This window comes from Porites lutea, chromosome 1, assembly GCF_958299795.1.
Source record: "Porites lutea chromosome 1, jaPorLute2.1, whole genome shotgun sequence".
NCBI lineage: Eukaryota > Metazoa > Cnidaria > Anthozoa > Scleractinia > Poritidae > Porites > Porites lutea.
In genome coordinates, this window is record NC_133201.1 from 36,654,993 (window position 1) to 36,677,825 (window position 22,833).

At 36.3% G+C, this 22,833-nt stretch overlaps 1 protein-coding gene across 1 annotated transcript; it reads left to right on the top strand.

Moving 5' to 3' along the window:
- The first annotated feature begins 5,076 nt into the window (after window positions 1-5,076).
- Window positions 5,077-6,172, top strand: LOC140937950 (melanocyte-stimulating hormone receptor-like). Its single transcript, XM_073387512.1, has one exon. The coding sequence runs from the start codon at window positions 5,229-5,231 to the stop codon at window positions 6,153-6,155; it is 927 nt and encodes a 308-aa protein (XP_073243613.1). The 5' UTR covers window positions 5,077-5,228; the 3' UTR covers window positions 6,156-6,172.
- The last annotated feature ends 16,661 nt before the right edge of the window (window positions 6,173-22,833 follow it).

Below are 22,833 nucleotides of genomic sequence, written 5' to 3' on the forward strand. Positions count from 1 at the left end.
CATTGCCAATGCTTACATTCAATGATTTGACAGATCATTTCACTTTTTCTCTGGTACTACCAGGCGTTTGTCTATTGGTTTAAATTAATCTTTCTTGAAAGATAAGGACTGAGCAATGTTTGACCAGGACATGTACAGCATAAGATCATCAGACAAGCAGTTCCTTAAAATTGTTTGCCCAAAATGTCACACGCTTAACTCTTTGGTGGTGTACCATTTTTTTTTCTTGATTCAGGGTATGGGTTTGGCCAGATAGTTTTATTTTCTCTCTATTTCGTTTATGGAGGGTTGGTTTTGGGTAGTTTAATCTTGTTCCACCTTTCATAATTGTATATTTTTATGTAAAGTGAATTCGCAAATAAATAAATAAATATATATTTTTTTAAAATGTGCTTAAGTACTCAAAAGTACTTTGTTAACAGAGCTTATAAAATGACACTGAGAGAGAAAGCTTCTTGGGAACATGATATTAGGCCAGATTTGGCTGGATCCATAGGTGTTCGTTCCAACAATTAATAGACCGGAAATTATCTAGTTGGGCTAGGTATTGCTTGATTGCTGTTCATCAAGTCTGATTAGAACAAAAATCAACTATGGCTTGCTTTGTTACTCTTTTGAACATGCAACAAAACATTCCAGGTACAAAATTAGTTTCCGTAATTCATCAAAATGATAAAGACAATCTCTCTGTTGTTATTCACATGTATGAATATAGTGCGCGTGGAGTAAATTGCCCATTGCAAAGAATTATTCAGATGGCTTTCTTCTCGTCTTTAAAAAATTCCAATGATATTTTCCTCAGGAAATAAAGTATCACTGATTATTATATGGCAAAGCCAGTCTTAGGCAAACCCGTGCGCTCTGATTGGTTCTTTCTTGGTCGGCCATAGACGATTTTGTCAACCAACAGGAAAGTGCAAACACAAAAAAGAAGACGGCTAGTGATAATAACACTCTTCTCCGTTACATGGAAGCTAATGGTATGAAAAACAAGCTTTAGCACCTTTTTTCGATTTTTTTTTTTTTTTAACGCACGCAGGAAAAACGGAGAAGGCTGCGAGGCAGCAAAACAGTTTCCAGTCTTCAACTCAGTACTTAAGGACAATGAGTTCGAAAAATCCAGAAAAGTCCTTGCAGCGAAGCCAAATTCCTTGTTCACGAGCACGGCAAAGGAAGCCTGGCAAACTGCAAGCTGCTCAGGCCGGCATCGACAAAGAGGATGCCCGTTTTGAAGCAGGAGAATTCGGCGACCTCAATCCAGTTGCGCTTCAAAGAACTATGTGATGGTTTTTATCCCTTAACACTTCGTTTTCCGAGCAAGAGAATATTAGTCAAGCGATCCGTTTTGTCTTCCATCGCTCCAGTTTTTACAGGTGCAAACGTAGGATCCACGAGCTGGTGCACGTTCCAAATATTTCATGGTAATGAGAAAATTGTCCAGTTATCGATAGCGATGAAATGATGCTATATTTTTGTCAACTTCGCCCAGTTTTGAATTAATTTTCACAGCTTCAAACTTAGACTTTCACTTGACACTGTCTTAGTCAACATTTTGTAATCAAGAAAGTATTGTTTGATCGACAAAGAACCCATTCTCGAATTTTACAATCAACAATTGCTTTTTTCAGATACCGGTACAAAGCGTTTTTGAAGTTTTGTTTAAGCTAATTTAAGACGATAGTTTGTTTTTTCGATCTCGTGGTAGCTTGCTTTGCTGCGCTTGGTCCGTACTGCCACGACCTCGGGTCAATATTCCCGAGTACGGCCCTCGTGCTCGGTTAGTAAGCGGTTAATAGTTTACCAAACACAATTTATAACATCGGCCTCTTGTGACACTAATGATTTAACAATGCCAGGCTGTCATTTTTAAAGCAGGTGTAGGCGTGTAGCATGCTGGATGTTCGCCAAAGCCATTGTAATTTGCAATGACGTTGTATTTTGGGTAAATCTGCTTATTTTAAAACTTCCAAATTGAAATGAACTAGTCAGTAAACAAACCTTAAAACTGACACATTTTTCGTTGCATTTCAGTTTTGAGGGAAATATTATTAATCTGTTTACACTTAAAAAGTACTAACTAAAGATTAAACGATGACTTTTATTTTCAACAGAAAATACCTATTTTAAGTGATTGGCAAAAAACCTGGTGTATTGGTGTTGTACCTCATCTCTGAGGTATGGATGTTATACCTTAGATCTGAGGTATGGATGTTATACCTTAGATCTGAGGTATGGATGTTATACTTCACCTCTGATGTATGGATGTTATACCTCAGATCCGAGTTATGAATGTTTTATCTCAATGACGTATAGCAACTATTTATAAACTGCGGTTCTGAAGTGTCGGTGTTATACTTAAAAAATGAATCTGTCGTGAGCTTGTAATTGGAGACGGGCTCGATGAAATCACAACTAAGGCAGCGGAAAGTAGATTCTTTATTTGGGAATGTTAAAGTCATGCAGTTTATTCTTTGGGTTTTCAATGCATTTTATTCCTTAAATTGTTTTAATACTGAGTTTTAGAGTGTGTTCTAGTGAAATTACAATACGTACTCATGGTGGTTTGTTTGAACAAATTATTTCTATGTTATTGTTCAGAATCATAGCTCATTTGCTGATTATCTAGGATCTGATATCTGGCCTTAAGCTCATCATTGTCTCCTTTCTTAATTCTTCTGCTGCTTGTAAATGGCACACCAGTCATTACGGTAAGGGTCTATTTTCTCTGTCCATGGAATTCTATTAGAACCGCTTCCGACATGGGAGTTGCACCATGTTAGAATAATATGCGTTTGTTAGACCATAACGGGGAGACGCCCCCGCTTTCAATAGACAAATCAAATTGCAACCTTTTAACTTATCAATACGCAGGTAAATTTAGCGACACTCAGTTTTCCTTTTTGTTGGTTCAATAACGACACAGCAGTTCAATAAGTACACAACAGATCAATAACCACACCAGTAGTTCAATGACTACACATCAGTTCATTGAGCGTAAACTACATGTAGCTGCGGGAAAAATAGCCATAAATACGTTAGTTATTTTTTAATAAGAATGTATAGCATTAAGTAAGTGTTAAATACTCATTTAGCTATGGTACGAGAACTAAATAGATAAATAGCTATGTTACACTGTTATTAAGTTCTAGTGAGCTCACTAATATAGACGGGAACATAGACTGATGTTCAGTTTGTCTTATTTTTATAGTTCAATAAAGACAATATAGTTCAGTGAAGAGAACATAGTTCATAAAATACACTTACACACGTTATTGAACTAACACAAAGGAAAATTGAGTAATGTTTTCCTCTTCTACGATTATAAACTGTTGATATTCCTTTCATTTGGAAAGGCCTATTACGAAGGCAAGTAGACGCTTAAACTCTGTCGGCTTCAGTTGCTCAAAGTATTTGCATAACTACATTGTATATCTCACCAACCTTTGTTATTTTGCCTGTTTTTGTTTGAAAATTTTCAAACAAACACGATTTAAAAAGGGAAATGCATTATTTAGCCGTCTTGTGATAAAATACTCCGGAGACTTTTTTGAAGCTGTTCAAAACACTCACAGCACGCGCTCGAATAATATTAAACCACTGAAATCGGCTGTTCGTGTTTTGAACATTACATACTGAAAAGACTTAATTTATAAATATTGCCAAAGAAAATGAATTAAAAAAAACAGTCAGTTGTTTTCGACTGAGGTTTCAAAAAAATTGAGCAATCTCATTAATAAATTGCAGGTACTGGTATCAGAAATCTCCTTTCGACATCTTTGACACTATCGGATACGAACGAGTCGACCAGACAGTGCTGTTTGCTACAACTTTAGTTTACTTTTGTTTGACAAAGACCAATACAGGGGCCACGTAGTCTGCAAAATACCATCGGCAGAATATAAACATGTCTCCTAATCCCTTTTTTCAAATCTTTTCTAGGAGTTATTTCGTCTTTCTAGTTATTTGATTGCGTCTTGTACAGTTTCAGCCGAAAATCGGCAAAAAAATAAAAAATGTTGAGCCTGGGGCAGAAAACAAACATTCTTTAGCAAAAAAAAAAAAAAAAAACTTAAGGAGTGTGAGCAAATTTCAGATCTATGCTTTGAATTTCCCCTTCAACAGAACAGTTAGCATGTCCTAAAAAGCCTGTGTCACCAAGATTTAATGCTGCTTGAAAACCCAACGGAAACATATTTCCGTCAGTTGAATCCTTTTATGGCAGCCTGGTGTTATTATGCGGTACCAAGAGCCATAATGACCTTAGTACTACCTAACATAATGATGACTGTTTCTTATGATAAGAGTGGGTAGGGAAGGAATAGACTTTAACTTGAAAATGAAAGTGAAGAGCTTTTAGATTTTCAAATTTAACACAGTTTTACTCGGAAGAAATAGTTTAAAAGCCATTGATTACACTTTGATGCCAACACTTTGTACACACGTTGGCTTTTGAATAAGCTTTGTTCAAAGGCCCTTATTGTGTATCATCATATGCGGAAATATGCCATAATTTGCTCCCACGGTATTGTCCAATTACTTGATTTGTGGGCAGATCGGTGGGCAAACCATCTTCAGGATGAGACGAAATTACTGCTGAGGACGTTAACGACTTTGCTGTGAATCTTTTTGTCTAGAATAACTAATTAAATTTCTTAGAATGGTAACTACTAAATATAAATTAAGGCCATCTTGAGAGCGGATTTCCTCTTGAAGTTCTCAAAATGCCTTCTTTTGATTAGCCATCTTCACAAATTAAGAAAACGAACTTCATTTAAAAAGGTTAAAGCGGAAAGGCGTAGAAAACCAATTAGATCATATCAAACGCAACATCAGTCAATATTGTTTTTCTATTACTATACATCAATATCAGAAGTTCAAATCGTGCCAATCTCTAAAAAAGAAACCAACAAAGCTAACAAATCATTACTTGAAAAAAGCCCACCACGAAGCGTGAACTTTTCATTATAATTTTACAAACGTACGTGCATCATATTTTATTGCTTGCATAGCAGACAGCTGTGAGTACACACTAACGTCGCTTCCTATTTTCGCAGAAGTGTCTCAATACGGAAACATATGCATAAGCACAATTTTGCCAAATAAGTTAATTTTCCGCTATGTTTAATCCTATACGGATAAAAGGCGTTAGGCGCCTAATATTTTGGTGCTTTAATAGAATCACCTGAAATATGTATTTTTTTCTATCCTAAGGAACGTTTGAGCAAGTTATGGTGAGTAACAGTTCAAGAAGCTTAGAGAACAATGTCTCCTGCTTTCGCTTTCCTGTATTTCAAACGGACAACATCCCCGAGCTTATCGTCGTTTTTAACAGTACAGTAAATTTCCCACTGTCGGTGTTAACAATTGTAGGCAACACCTTGGTTTTGGTAGCCGTATGGAGAACACCTTCTCTTCGTTCGCCCTCCGTCATATTACTTTGTGGTCTCGCAACGACAGACCTTGCTGTGGGCCTCTTGGCTCAGCCGTTGTTTTTGTCTATGGAACTCACGCTCCTCACGAATTCGTCGGCTTATAACTGTGTGTTAGGAAAGGCATTTATCACTGTTTCCTATACCGTCTGTGGAACTTCCCTGGCGACTCTTACAGCTATCACTATAGGCAGACTACTAGCGCTAAAATATGATATGAGGTACAGCAGTATCATGACCATACAGCGAGCATTTTGTGTCATCGCAGTTAAGTGGTTGACAAGTGGATTTCTGGCAAGTCTTATACTATGGACTTCAAAATTATTGTTTCTTTTTGTCATGGCTTTAGTCGTAGCCATTTTTCTTTGCTTTTCAACATCCGCGCACATAAATATTTACTGTATAATCCGTCGCCGCAAAAGACAAATTCTCGCACAAACAAGAGCAGTTCAAGATAATTCGCGCATAAATATAACGCGCTTCAAGAGAACAGCATTCAATACATTCTTGGTCCACTACTTTCTTCTTATTTGCTACATCCCCCTATTCGTAACCTTGCTGTTGCAGGCAAACGAAGAATCTTGGAGAGAGAATGGCAGTGGCATAGCATGGAAATTGTCAAGCACGGTGGTCTTCATGAATTCTGCGTTGAATCCTTTTATCTACTGTTGGCGTCTTCGAGAGATTCGCACCGCCGTGAAAAAGTCTCTTTTCTGCAGAAAATGACTCTAAAGTAGAACAATCATCCTCGTCAGTATAAATTTATTTTAGATAACTAATGAAAAAAATAGTCAGTACTTTATAATGGACATAGGAGATGATTAATGCTCATAGGAAGCTTGAATTTTAGTGGTGAGAGAAGGTCTTAACGCTACATATTAAAGAAAAGAAACCCTGAAATATTCATGAAAATACTGATGAAGTCGTGACACGAGAAACAATTCATACATAACATCCTCTAATGTTATTGCATTCTCTTATATATCTAATATATATCAACCTTTCTAGCTATAAAGTTGATATACCAATATAACTCCTCGAATCATATTGATATACAAAGCTATCAGAGTTAAAGCGGAAATGATGTGCTACAGAAGAACAATAAATAAACAGAAATATAAAAAACCGTAATGGTACGATTCAGCGCCCGGGTTTAGGAGAGGTGCCAATTAGAAAATGGTCCTTTTTTCGTATTACCACGTAAAGTGAACAGCACCCAATATCAAGTTGTTGTTGGAAACGTGGCTGGGTTTGAAAAAAAGAAAAAGAAAAAGAAGAAGAAGAAGAAGAAGAAGAAGAAGAAGAAGAAGAAGAAGAAGAAGAAGAAGAAGAAGAAGAAGAAGAAGAAGAAAAACAGTAAAAAAAAAAGAGGTATCTCAAAAAGATTTTTGCAAGTGCTTTGCTAAAAATCTCTCGTCGTCCAACAGTTGTTTGCTAACAGAACCCTTGGCAGCTTGGAGTGGTGGGCTATAGCGTGACCTGAGTACCCTCGTATTTGTCATGTGCCTGATGTCTCTGTCTGGGGCGTACAATATTGGAAAGCAGGAGTGACAATTACCTTAGAAAATAATATTTTGGTACTTGTATTAGGATCTGGTTATCCGGAACCCAATGCAATAATTATATACCGTATTATTATATGGATCTCGATATTGTTAAACTACGAAGAAACCTTAATATGTTCACGTTACAGGAACTCAAAAATTAAAGAAGTGATAGCTAGGTATGAAAAAATTAAACTTTGCTGTTACGGGCATGAAACGTAACCAAGTCATAGATCTTATTATTAATTACCGTTTTTTGTTTCCCCATTTATTGAATAAGACTGGTACCAAAAGACAGGCTAAGCCTAAAAGCATCCCCCCTGCTAGCATAAAACTACCCCCTGAATAATTAGCTAAATTGGTCAAACAAATTAAAAAATAAATTACTATATTAACTAAATAATATTACTGTCTATATAACGGTATACTATCTATACTATCTACCTATCTATTGAGCTCAAATACTAACTACTTAATTCAACTTTTTATTTTTCTTATTATGTTTATTTTTTCGTGCCTCACGTTTTTTCTCAAAATATTCCCCTTGTTCTTTTGTTAATGGTTTTATACCAAGGCACTCATTAAAAAATTTATTGTAACTATATTTTTTGCCTTCAATTATTCCTTTACGTGTTATTCTATCATTTTCTCTTATTATCGCTATTGCTTATATATTCATTATATTCGACCTCTTTTACTATATGTTCTGCATTAAACGCTTCGTTGAAATATTTAGCAAATTTAGGATGCTCTTTTAAATCATATATTGGATAAACATATTCTAACTTAGCCTCTGGCTCAACTATTTCATTATTTTCTGGCTTAGCCTCAGGCTCATCAATAAACATAAATTTGGTATAATATGGCTTAGCCTTGGGCTCATTATTAGTAGTCATTATTTTAATCTTTATTAGCATCTTAATAGCATTCATATGCTGCTCGATCATTGAATCAATATGGTCATTCTATATCTCTACTGCACTAGGCATACTAGTATAAGGCGATATCCCTTTATAAGTGTTTCGTTTTTGCCAAATAATTAGTGAAAATAGGGGTGAAGTGTTGCTGCGGCCTGTTTTGTGGTGTAAAAAGTGGTCATGAGAGGCCTTTTGTAAGGGGTCAGGGAGAAACGGCACCTTTTTGCGCTTACATTAACAATTATAATTAAGAATAGCAAATTGTGTGATCGCAAAGAGCGATTGCTTGCCAATCTGCACTATTGAAAGAACTGAAGCAAACCTTAAGCGAGGTATATAACTTTGGATGATTAAAACACAAAAGGTAAAAAGGTGAAAAAGACATTATTAGGGATGCAAAATTTTTAGAACGTTTGCTTTTTTTTTTCAAATCCTATTAGCAGACTAGAGGATTTCAACAGATTATTGCTACATTTCGAGAAAATATAAGTCCCAATTTAAAGATTTCATGTCATCGTTATTCTGTTGCTATGGAACCGGCGATATCAACAAAACATACTCTAAAATTAAGTTCAGTGTTAGATATGTTGTTTCACTTTGTTGCTTTTTTTTCACTTTGTGCTAAGCTGCTAGGTCTCGAAATTGACTCTGAACTCTCATTTACTTACCATGTAGAGAAACTTTGTAAAAAGTTGTAGTTGTGATAAGGAGAATTTAAGCCGTGTTTTTAAGCTACAAAAGAGAGCAGCAAGGGTAATTTCCGACGCTAATAACCAGGTGTCTAGTGTTAAGCTTTTTAATAGTCTACAGTGGCTTCCCTTTTATGAAAAAGTGAAAATAGCTAAATGTTGTGTGGCATACAAACGCATCAAGGGTGAAGTTCCCTTATACATTGAAGCCTTCTTAAGACTCAACAGTCGGCAACATAAGCGTGTAACCAGATGTAGTAATATAATTTTATTTGCCCAAAATTTAATCGGGCGACCGAAGGCGGTAGGACGTTCGCAGTTTGTACTTGTCAACTCTGGAACAGCTTAAGTCTAGAACTTAGAAATGCAGTATCACTAAAATCCTTAAAGAATAATTATCGAAATATCTTATTTAAAGAGCAGCAGGAATTACACCATTTCATAGTTTAATCATATTCTTGCATATATTTCACTAGCCATAGCATTAGCTCTTATACTCATTTATATTGATGTAGAACTTCTATATTTTCTTAGTTTTATTTATTTTGTACTTAGACTTTGTATTTTCGGAATCTTATTTTTTTTGTAATTTTAATTCAGATAGAGGGCCACAAGTTTACTATTTTCTGTAACTATTCCGTGTTACCCTTTTTAAATAAAGTGTATTATTATTATTATTATTATTCGTACATGCAGTTCAGCGAAAGCATAAAGCACGAAGGGTTGCGACCTTGAAAAATGAGCGCGAGCCTCCTTAAGTCTGTTTTGTTTGTTTGTTTTTTTTGTTTTTGATGTATTCGCAATTTTACTCAAAAACGACGATGGCCTGTGGTGGGATATGAATCATTTTTTCAAGTGTGCTTTTAAAACTTTGGAGCAAGCAGGAAGAAGTAATCAACTTCATCATTAATGACAGTTACTTCTACTCCGTGACAGTTTTCTGAAGTCATTTGGGCTCCATTTGCTGGATATTTAAAACATTTTAATATTTATATGTTATTAAGGAAGAAGACCTAATAGATATATGTGGATTTAAATAGATTTAAATAGCTTATGAAACGGAACATCATAAAGGTAACTTTAGAAGCAGTCATATTCTTTACAGTGTATATTTTTTTAAAATTAAAATACGCCATTTCATTCATTAAACACTAAACCATCTGTCGCTACGTGCGAAGGCTTTCACCACCCTACGCAGTTAACTACCAAATGGAAAAACAAGCAATTATCAATTACAATCAATATTATTGTGGCCAACAGCAATGAAAGGCACACCCTGCGCGAAGGCGTTCACCACCCTACGCAGTTAACTACTAAATGGAAAAACAAGCAATTATCAGTTATAATCATTATTATTGTGGCCAATAGCAATGAAAGGCACACCCTGCGTGTTATAATTTTTTTTTTTTAACATAAATTTCATTTTCTCGATTCATGATCATTTCTGTATTTGAACGTCCTGGATGTTTTAGTATTACTATTATCAACTGAATTGCATACATGTGTTTTGTAAATTTAATGCAAAGAAAAATACTAAAATTGGGAACAGGAAACGGGTAACGAGCACTGGGAACGGGCAAATAAAAATGGGGACAAAACTGAACAACAGCTAATTTAAAACTAAGAGCTCTCAGTAACCTCATTTCCATTTCTCTGTTTTGTTCCCATTTGTCATTTTTCCGTTCCAGTGATCGTTACCCGTTGCCAGTTTCCAGTTTTGATAACATCAAAAGCTAATGAAACTTACTTCATTGTGACGATGTTTGCCAAAACGAGAAATTGATATGAGAAACTGAAACTTGTTCATTAGACTGGTCCCTTACTGCTGTCCCTCAAGACGCTTTTTACTAATTTAAGGTGCCTCAAAAGAGGCATTGAAGAAGATTTATTTCTTACTTCTTTTAATTAAAATTTGTTTGGCAAACGCTCCACTCTGACTAATATGAAGATTCGGGCCTAAGATGTTGTTAGGGATTTTGGACACCTTTACTCTTGACGTCAATCTAGGACGATGTTGATTTGTTATTATTATTATAGCTGTCACAATTTAACAAAATTCAAGCGCATTAGAAATTAAAAATTAATTTTTGGCGCCAGTGACGTTAAGACATATATATTTACCTGCTCTTGCGTTATTCAAAAGTGCAAAAAGAGCAGAATAAAAAAGCTTCGAGAAGCTTTACCTGTGAAAAAGTTCTGAAGGATTTTGCAAAAGGCTTAAGAAAAAAGAAACAAAAAATCGCGAAAAGAAGGGGACGTGGAATTCTGAATCGTGTTGCCAGCCAGGAACAACTTAAATTTCTTCCAATAAGGTAAGTTTTAACGGCCTTCCTGAATCTATAAACTGTAGTGAACAGTCGTCAAGCAATGAAAAACATTTAACTATTACTTGAAATATTTTTTGTTCAATTTTTGGTCACTTATGCGAACAGTTTGAAACGTTTAGTTTTGTTAGGGTTTTGAAATAATGATAATTTTCACTGACTCAAATGTAGAAGACGAGTTCGCTTTTTAACACTTCAAACTCTGTTTTTTTTCAGTGATCATACTTTGCAATGAAAACTAACTCTCTGAAGTCTTGAGTATTAGATTTTTTCATGGTACTTTATGGTTAAAAGAATTTAACGAGGTAAACACTCTCAACTTCTGAAAGACCAAGCGATGTACACCTTCGAAATACTGCTGAGACAAGTGTACCAAGAAAGATACTGCCAAAACAAAAAAACAACACACAAAACAAAAAGAGAAAACGGGCTAAAAAGCTGTTTTAAATGTAGCGTACTTTTTATAATTTGAATAATGATAAGTCTTCATTTTTCCGGCGATAAGGGCTATCGACTACGACATGTGTCAGAGCGCAATAGATATTTAATTGCCCTTGTGTTATTAAAAACTTCCAAAAATAAAAGAAAAAAATAATAACAAAGCTCTGAAAGTCCACATTTTGCCAATCGTTAGAAATTATTGCGAAAGAAAAGAAATTAATTCGTAACTGAGTTTCTGCCCTTTACCTGGTTAGCAAACTTTTCCTTGTAACTAACTAGAAAACTTGCTAATTCTAAGAGTGATGAAACATGTACGTCTGAAGGGAGCGAAGATTTAGCCCTACAGCGTGAGGCACAAACTTACCTGCCCCGACCACAAACGTATCTAAAATTTTGAGACAGGCTTTGTGAAGTCTAAACTCGTTCAACGAATCATTCTCAAACTTGGCAACTATACTTTTATCTTTAACTCTATTTTTAGCGGTGTCGACGGATTATCGCTAAAATGGGGATTGGGTCTATTGCCACTGTCCCTTTTTGTGTCCGTAATAAGGAGCTTTGACTATACAAGCGGCGTACGTAATTTATCCGGTGTTTTCTTTTATAGTGAAACCTTTACTAAGTGGACATCATATTGAACAGATAATCTGAATAAAGCGAAAGAGGTACTTGCATTTGCTGACATCTCTATTTTGCTGACAATCTCGTGGGTCGCGAGGTGGTCCATGAATACAGGTTTCACTGTAGTCCTTTCTAAAAGTTGGACCTAATTATAATTTACGGTGTCCGTTAAAATATTTCAGGACTTGTAGATGGTCAGTAAAATGAAACCAAGTGAATTTTTGAGAACATGAATGGATGAACTTGAGAAAGTGACTCGTCTTCCCATGATTATAAGGAGCAATGAACAAAAACACTTTGAATAGTTACACGGTCCTAAAATAACCATTGGAATCAAATTTTTTGTCATTACCGTTTTCGTTGCCAGAAAAGAAGGCTTTTTCTAGGTTTTCAAAGAACTACTTAATGACAAGATTACTTGGAAAAGATAGAGGACTGGCTACTTTTTTAAAATTACAAATAATTACATGACAATGTGCTTAGTTACTGGCCGTCCTCTGATCCATTAATTCTAAGGGCTATATGAATTTTTATTGGGAAAGAAGTACAAGGAAGGTTTGGCATCGTTGCAACTGATTTGTTTCTTCCGGCCTCCATCATTTTCAATTTTTTTTTATCAAATAATAATAATAATAATAATAATAATAATAATGAAATTTTATTAAACTCTTCTCAAATTGAAAATTAAGTACAAATTTAGTATAACTATAGTTAAAAAAAGACTTCTTGGTGGTCTGGTGGTTTTCAATAGAGCAAATGTAAACAACTGTCTATAAACTAAAAAAAAAGAAAATTTCTATGTTCATCCCAATGATAAATATAATAATTATTAAAATTTTACTATTTACAGATTCAAGAATATGAAATATTAAAATATATACCCTATGTACATTCTTCTTGTGTACGAAAGAGAATTGTCGTAAAATGACTATCTAAAGACTACTAATAACAATAATAATTAATAATAATAATAATAATAATAATAATAATAATAGTATCAGAGCTGGCTACATCTGGTAATGGTTACAATATCTCAAACACAAGTACTCCAATCAGCAATCTGTTTTATATGGATGATGTAAGATTGTACAGCAAGAATGACTAAGAACAAGTTGGAGAACAGAGAATAATGAAACGATTCAGTGATGATATCGGTATGGGTTTTGGACTAGAGAAATGTGCCAAAGCCAATTTCAAGAAAGGTTAACTGGCCTCAACTGGAAACATAGTAATAGATGATGACATAAAAATACAAGAGTTGAACCAGGAAGGCTGGTAACAGCTTAAGACCCGACCATAAACACCAGAAACTACCAGAAAGTAACATGTGGCCAGCAAGTGGAGAGCTAATGCTGAATGTGTTCACAACATGAAGAGACAGTGGACCGTATTGTATCTGAACGTGAGGCATTAGCTTAAACAGAGTACATCTCCAGGCACAATAAAGCTGCAGCGTATCTCCACTGGAGCATCTGCAAAGATCATGATATCGAGATTATAGACAAATGGTACGAGCACAAGCCAGAGACTTTGATGAACAATAAAGACAACAACATCACCATCATGTGGGACATGCCAGTCCATAATGATAGGACTATATCAAAGAACAGACCAGAAATCATTGTTAAAGATTCAGTGAATTCCACTAGCAAACTGATTGATATGACTATTCCATCAGATAGAAACATAGCACTGAAGGATATCGAAAAGAAAAGCAAATACAACGACCTAGAACTAGAAATACAGGCAATGTGGCAGATGAAAACCGAAGTGATCCCTGAGGTTGTTGGTGCACTTGGTACAGTAAAGAAGGGGATGGTAGAAAACATCAAGAAAGTATTAGAGAGAGCTACTGTGACAGATGTCCAAAAGATCTGCATGCTGGGATTTGCACGAATCCTCAGGAAGGTGCTTAGTGTATGAACAAAATGATTGATTTGAGTGACTGATGCTCCAGGTGCACGGTTTGTGGCCGACTGATGCACAAAAAGAACACCAGCAAAGACTGTGGCAGAAGAGATAATATTATTAATAAAAGGTAATAACATATATCACGAACTAGAGCCGGATATGTGTAAGTTGAGTGGCGAGACGGTAGAGAACGTAACCCATATCGTAAGTGGCTGCAAGGTGCTGGCGCAAAAAGATTGCAAACGGCGTCACGATAAAGCGGCATCTCTCATCTTCACTGGTGTCTCAGCTAGAAGTATGGGCTTGATGTAGATAGCTAGTGATATCCCCATAAGCCGAAGCAAGGGATGAAGACGTTAGAGATGATAGCTTTTAAGAGGGCATTGCCGCAAGGCGATGCGGTTTGTTTAAGGCTCTTCACCTCATGCCTGAATGCTATAGCTTGGAATCTCAAAGCAACCGAAGCGTACAAGTTGTCAAAACGAATCAGTCTGAGGACATCACATCTATTGTTCATCGATGATTTGAAGGTATTTGCTGCGTCAGAAAGTAAGCTACTGGGAGTTCTGAGAGCTGTTCAGGTTGACATGGAGTCTTTCGGTTTAAAGTGGAAAGGGAAGTGCGCGGTTGCGCAGAGAGTGTCTGATTCAAATCTGCGACTGAAACAGTCGAAAATTCGACTTAGGTTCAACATTTGATTTAGAAGTCGCATTTCACATCTGCCGAATATAAAGCATTAATTATAGAAACCCTTATCTGTATTGGATAAAAAAAATTTTCTAGAGAGTGGGAATATTTAAACAAACGGAGTTAAATTCGGTATCATCATATCCGAGGTCTGAATCAACTGCCGTAGTTAATTACTTTCATCAACTAAAATACATAAATGTGTTCGGCACTCATAAGAAATTCCACAAAACCGTGAAAGGTTTGAACCCAGGAGTCATTTTAAAAGTAGGTTGAGCTTGATCGTCCGGGTGAACGTAGTCCTGAATAGGACTGTTGTTGTTGACAGTGACTGACGATTCGACAACCTGCTGTGCGGTAGTCATCTTCAGAGTCAAAGTGAGTTATATCACGTCAGTTGATGGTATTATACTCTGGTTATTGATCTGATTGGTCGATTAAGTCGCGTTGTTATTGGTCGTCTGTCAGTTAAGCCGTGATGTTATTGGCTATGAAGACTCGTAACCAGTAATTGGTGCGTTTCGATCCGTCTATTGTCACAGTTAAACAGTCGCCTATTGTTAGTCAAATTGTCTCGTAGTTAGTTTTGCTTGATCTCGTCAATAAGTCGTTTGTACGGCGCTGGTAACTGTTGGCTACGATTCAGTGGCGTTTGTTCTAAGTTAGTAAACCAGCTTTCTAAAGTAAGACGTTGATAGTAGACTGTAGAATACGTCATACATGTCGCAGAGTCCCAGTCAATTTGATGTTTCGTCTTTAAATGGTGCTCAGCAATGTGATTGTTGACGTCACCATTCCTCGTCGCTCGTTTGTGTTCGGTAAGTCGCGTGCTTAGGTTTCTGTCGACTTATTGACAAGATCAAGCAAAACTATAAGCTTTTAGACATTTTCTCACCGCAAATAGAAAGAAAACGTCCCAAAGAATCTTTAGTTATAATTCTTGCTATAAAAGAAAGCTTTGGGCGATTTTCTTGCCTCGAGTTCATCTTTGAAAAAAGCAAACACCGGGAGGCCGGCTTAAAACATAAACTTAAGCTTTAAGCTTGAAGACTCAGGATTTTTAGACACTTTAATACTTGTCTTCGTGAATGAAAATTGTTGTCTCTGTATATGTTTCACCGAGTTATATTTTTTTTATTAATTGTTTGTAGTCTCTCTTGCAGTTTTAATCGCTGTGCCGTTTGTTTTCAGTCGTTCATGAACATCGCTTGTATGAGTACTCAAAATGGCGCTCGTATCAAATGCTTTCGAAGATTATATACACCTTATTCGATGGTTTAGCATATAATACGTGCGGATATTTTGCGAGTTGCGTAGTATTTTTCCGAGCCCCGCAAGGGCGAGGAAAAATACGAGCAATGAGCAAAATGTCTGCTCGTATTATATGCTAAACCGTCGAATAAGAGGTTTATTATTCCACTACAAAAAAAAAAAAAAATTATCTGGCAATTGGCTTCTATTTTTTGGTAAGAGTATTCAGAGACATTCTGATTCTGTCTGTGAGAATGACGTTAACAATTAGCAAAATGTTCGCGCGTATTATATGCCAAACCATTGAATGAGAGGTTAATTATTTTACTGCAAAAGAAAAATGGTATTTTGGCTTCTATTTCCTAATGAGAGTATCCAAAACATCCTGATTCTGTCAGCCACAGTTGCTCCTTTTGCATCCGCCGGTATTCGCCCTGTTGTAAACCGGTTAAACCAGGACACTACGGTGTATTACGGTCTCGTATTTTGCTTGTTCTCTTGACCTTATATGGCGAAATGACATAACAGTGGAATAATAAACATCGTTATAAAACCAATAAATATAAAATGAACATAATAAATTCTTTATTATGTTGAAGCGTAACTCTTTTAATGTTCATTCAAACATTTAACAGCTCGCACTGCAAATTTGGCGCTTGTCAAAAGTGAGAACCGGCTGGCCATATACGTGTTTTTGGAAATTTTTTTTCAACGGTTTCACTAAAAGCCCACGCGTGCCTCGATCGTCCTAAATATTGAATGAATGTAATTTGTATTGCAAAATTGTGAAATGCTACGTTCTGTCCGAGGTCTGTATGATCAAAACTGCGCCACATAGTACTGTTTCACCTAAGATGTGATGTATAAAAAGTATAAAAGATTGGTTTACTCCTCCCCAGATTTGTTAGTAAGATTTTGTAAAGTAAACTTGTCGAACGCAAAAAATGCGGCCTGATTTCTTTCCCAGGCCTAATCTACTGTGATCAAGAACCATTATGGCTCTTTAATGTGATCGAAGACAATTGCTATTTTTTGGATGTACATGTAAGGCTATTAACTCGATGTAAGATATGGTTCACTCTTGGACTGTTTGCAAATCATTTTTCTCTAAAATCACTTAGCCTTTCCCTTAAAAGTCACATGAATGTACTCTAAAGTTAACTGACTTGTGGAATACAAGTTTATTGTTTGATTTTAATCATAACTATATATTTACAATACGGCCAATTAATTAGGTAAGCAGAGTAGTGTTGCACAGGGCTCTGACAATAAGCTTGGGCTACCTGTGTTGTGGCAAGTAACAGCGACGGCAAGAGAGGCGTGAATGGAGGGTGTACAAAGTTAGCAGCTCTTTTCAGCACCACTGAATCCAGTTTTATTTGTCTTTCTTACAGTTTTTCGAAGAGGAAACAAATGGAGAAGAAAACCATATGCTCTTTGTTTGTGCTCATTGGTATCATGATGCTTCAGTTACAGTGGAAAAGCGAACCGGAAATAATAAGAAATCTACATGCACAGGTAGCGTGTGAATAAGACTGAACGAATGCTTATTGGGACACATGCTAATGGGGCACATTAGTTTTCAATCTGCAAATGAACAAGTTAAGCCAAACGACCAACTAGTGATGAAAGAGGCTGATTTTGTGTAAAAGTGGCCTTTGTGGGCATTGGACAAAAGAGAGATCACTATTTACATTTTACAGAATCTGATGCAATGAAAATTATCAACAATTATTGAGGTTGGGTATGACATGAATAATTATGCAGATCGAATATATGAATAATAAAGCAGGAGTGTGTAGGTGGATTACATTGCCCACCGTCTAAGATCTTCATAGCTTTTCTAATCACTCAAAAGCTGTAGTTTAATAATTATTTATTATTCGTTTAGAATAATCCAAAGTTCCAAACACCCATACCTCCACGTAAACTTTCTAAATAATTTTTTGTTCCTTGGTAGTTTCTGAATATGAACGGTTATTTTTTCAGATATTCTCAAAAAAGAAGTTGAGATGAGTAAATGGAAATATTTTTGCATATTCCTTTATTACCAGAGCCCCATAACTAAGAAACTTTGGTAATCCATCCATCCGAGAAATTTGGTAATCGCGTGACCGTCCACCCGTCCGTCCGCAACACAGGCAAGTGTGGGAGCCTGTAACCTGTGTTTAACCTGATTATAGACATCCATATTATGGTTTATTAACAGGTGTCAAAACAGGTTATCCACTGACCAGTGTCAAATGACCGTATCGTGGGCTCATGTACCAACTTATGTAGGTCACGTGTTTTTTGAAGTTTTCCGCTGACCAGTTGTTAGCTTTTAATTGATCCTGGGGTCAAGCTTATGTTTTTCATTCATGGTTTTCGAGTAAAGTTAAGTATAGATTTGTGGTCTTTTCAATAGTTTAAAGTTCGTTGTCTGCGGTAAATGGAAAATGCATAAACGGGAGCTTCGGTTTTAGCTCTGGCTAAATCTATTTAGTATATACTAAAACAGTGGATAGTATTTTTCGCGCCCTCTGATTGGCTACTCAATCAGTGAATATCCTGCACTATTCACTGATTCACCTCCAGTTCCTCCGAGCGAACGACGTGTAAGTTGCGAGCAAAATGCCTTCCTGGTTTGCTGCCGTAACAAACAAAGAATTTTCACAACTAATCAAGCAAGCTGTTTCCGAAATACACGAAGAAGGTGAGGAAGTTCGGTTTGGAAGTTTTAACAGGTATAAAACTTTGTCTTTTTGACTTGAATTTAACGATAAAACCGGTGAAAAAGTTTTTTGTTTACAAAAGCAAATTAAGCTTAAGTCTTGCGTTACTTTATTTAGTTGACTTGTTCATGAATAAACCTAAAACTAAATTTTATCGTCTTTTTTACAGAATGATTTTGTATACACAAAGAATTCACAACTCCTTTTGAAGAAATTTCCCCGCAAGGGCTAAACAAATGCCTTCAAAAGTTTTATTTGTCGGCAAGAAAAAGCGACGACCGCGGCCGCTCGGTCATTTCGCGCCAAAATTGTAATCGTTGGAAAAAGTAAATGAGTTTAAAATCATCATTTTTGTGCTCAATTATCTCACTGTTTTAGTATATACTAAAACAATTATTCACCTCAGTGTCGGCGGCTAGTAGTGGGTATTTACCTCGCCGCTTCTCGGGCTCGGTAAATATTCATCACTAGCCACCTCCACTTCGGTGAATAATTGTTATATATTATTTTTAATCAGTGATTCTGCTTTTTCGTCTTAACATGGCCCTTCTTTTAAACATCTCTTAGATTTGATGAGGGCGGTCGCAGTTTGCAGTCATCTCGATTCACCTAAAAAGTCATTACTGCGCTTTTCACAAACATGCGAACTCTAAAGTTCAAAAGCCGCCTTCACAATTGCGTTTTTCGCTGCCGTCAATCATAATTACGATCACATGCAACGAACCTTGAAACACAGAAACACACAAAACGGATCGAAATCCACCAACCACAAATCACAAACCTTGACCTTTTGAACCCGTTAAAGTAAAGTTTTGTTTCCTAAGAGGTCTGTTAAGATGATTGACGGCAGCGAAAAACGCAATCGTCAGTTGGCTTTTGAATTCGCATGTTTGTGAAAAGCGCAGTAAAGTGTTAGAGAAGCCAGATCGTTATTACAGTAAAGTCTGATTTGTTATTATGACGACATAAAGTTCAGGGGCGGTTTGTTCAAAGCCGGGTTAAGATAACTCAGGATCAGTGCGAAGTTTGAATTCAGATATGAAAGCCAAAAAAGCAAATTCAGTTTGATTTTTTTGTCTACAATTTGATGATTAGCTACTCTAAAAAGAATAGAGAAAATTGTCCAAGAAAATGCTTTTGATTAAAAGAAAAAGAGACCCGGGTTTGGATTTAACCCTGGGCTAGCGCTAATTGGCCTTCGAAAAACTCGACCAATGGAGCAGCCTTGATATTAATGTGGTTTACGATACCTCAATGGAGTCATATGTACCCTGTACATTGAGGTAATTCCCTTGAAAATCGGATCTACTATCCAGATTTTTTTTCAAACTTGGCACAAATGTCAAACTTATATTAGGCATTCAAAAACCGCAATAAAAAGATGGGGTCACCGTGCTTGTTTTAGCTTGTGTTCCCGTGATTCTGAGTGTTTTTCCTTGTTGCGCTCAAAATGTTCAAACTTTAAACAACCTTCAAAAGTCTTATTTCATAGCAAAAACTATGAATCTTACTAAAACCTTAAGCCCGTTTGTTTGTCTGGGCTATAAGTTTTTTCAGTTAAAGGAGCTGTGTCACGAAATTCAGCCAAATTGGGAAGTTGTAAAATGCCCTTTAAATTAAGAGAAAAATAAAAATAAGCGCTTAAAACTCTAAAGGAAGGTTAAAATAACATAACATTAAACAACAGATGCCAAGGATGGGCAAAACTTAAGAAGATTGAAACGGATTGAAATTAGGGTTTTTGAAAACTGTTGAGCCTAACAGTTTTTCAAAGTTAATCCCTGCTTTTTGCAGCTTCAAAAATAATGCTCTGGAGACATGTTTGTTTGTCTCGGATCTCTGATTTTGTCATTTACATGTAATTTCTTTGCTTAATTTAAGTTCCATAGCGACTGAGGGCGAGTAATTGGCAAAATTAAACAAAATGAACTGGAATGCCGTGACACAGCCCCTTTAAGTGACCTCAAATTACCCGGTTACCTCTCTGTTGCTCTAAATGCGGAATTCACGTCATTTATATCTAAAAATTATAACTTCTAATACCCAGTTTTTTTCTCCTCAACATATATTTTTTGTGTAGCCATAACGAGTAAAAAACACAAATAAAAAGGTGGTGGTGGGTCACCGTTCTCGTTTCATCGCAAAACGACATCAAATGGACAATTTCGCTTCAAATGATCATTTTGCGCGAGGGGACTAGGGCGAATTTCAAGAAAAACATCTTTTTAGCCGGATAGAATTATCAAAATCGCAGTTAAAAGCATTATGACTACAAAAGGGCCACAATTACCTCTTTTTATGCGACCAGTGAAAATCGCCGCCACCTTTTAAGTCGCAATGTTATGCGCTCTAGCTGATGCGCAGTGCGAAACAAAGGAATTACCTTAAGGTAACGAACAATAACAATTCAAATCTTTTTTTGACCCCCAGTTATCTTTCTTATGCGTTTCGAAAAGCGTCCTAGCGAGGATCAATAGAAAAAGGTTTCATTCGCGACACTCATTAAAAAAAATCAAAAGTAATAATGGGACTTCTGAATTAATTTAAAAGTGTCTTTTACTTCAGAAGGGACGTTGAGTCAGGAATGCTCTGTAGGCAATCGGCCCCGGCAAGAGGTTGATTATGGTAGTATTGTTTTTCATTGCCGACCATGTTTGAACATGCTCGGTGATAGTGTGACCGTGGTGTGTGACCATGATGTGTTTTAACAGAGCCTAAAAGCTCTTGACCATGGTACATAGCCAACCATGGCGACAAAGTAAATTACTGTTTTGTACTCGGTGAAAGTCGGTAAGAGCACATAATAGAATAGCTATGTTTTTGTGATAAACTCCAAGATTACGAAACAATTTCTGCTTTAAAACATTTTTTTTTCGAATTAAATACACAAGGCCCTAAACTCTTACATACCACACAGGCGCTTGTAGTTAGCAGGTTCGACAATATTTGTGTAGATCTAACATTTTTAAACCTCTTTTCTTTCATAGATTGAAGCGTTGGAAAGGGTTGTCAACAATTTAAAGGAGCTGGCATTTTCTGCTGTAAAAATTTTTGATGTGAACAACGACCCCAAGGCTTTTTCGAAACGGTTAGACACCACAATTGACTTTCTACCTGCAAGCAACTTATGGTTTTTCAAGGTACAGTATAAAAACTTGAAAGGGTATGCTACATAAATAAAATGTTTTTATTTACGCCTGTTGCTGTTGTTGTTGTCATGCTAGCTATTCCATGCTTAACTGTTACCTGAAAAATTTATGTTATTTTCCCCATATCTTTAAACCAGCACATCATTCCTGCAGCTGAGGCCTTCGTTATCAGACGTTCTTTTCGTGGAAGGTAAGGCAGTAGGCTCTAATGTAATATTAAATCACCTAACATTTTTCGACCTCCTTAAGTACATTTTTTTTACCAGAGAGATCTTTCTAGGCTGGTGAGTGATGTAATAACACGACAGGACTTCGAGCAAACAAGAACCAAACGAACAGACGTTTAATATATATATTCGAACCAGAAAAGCACAAGCGAAACTAACGCAAGCAAAACTGAATATTTACTGTAACTGGCACGTGCATATTGAAATATAAACCCGAAGCGTGCTCATTTACAATAACATATAGATTTAGCCAGGGCTAAATCAATTTAAAAACTTGTAATCCAGAAATCAGTTAATTAACTGGTGAGATCCATATGACTTTTATGGGTGGTGCTGGGTCATTTTAGAGAAAATATAATTAATTAATTTGCAAACAGAGCAAGAATCAAACAGCGTCTAAAATCTTACAGTGATTAGGCGTGAAAAAAAAAATCTTCCCAAGCAAAATAACCTGTTTTCCCAGCTACACCGTCTTTATATAAAAAGGGTAATTGGACAGTCTCGAAATATGATTTTATTCTATGAAGGCCGTTAAGACACGATAGTCCTCGGTGGCAGCCAATTTACAAGTTATAACTCACCGAACGGCCAAAATGAAATATCAGGCCAGAGTTTTTTTTGGTTGGCTAGCGTAAACCAGCCTTTTTACATTCACCTTTGAGGTAAACAGAACTATCGGGCATTGTTTGTTTATCGTTCAGACCAAGGACAGAATTTATGCCAAGTTTGCCCTAAATCTGCAGTTTTTTTACAGGATAATATTACAGGACAAATTGCAGTCATTCAATATTCAGGACGCGCTTCCCTTCCACAACAAATTATATAAAATGACAGCAACATATAAACGCTTTTATATAGAGAGTTCATGACCATTAAACGGAACTGTTCAGTCGGGTCACCATGCTGTTATGTAGTATGCAGGGTTACAA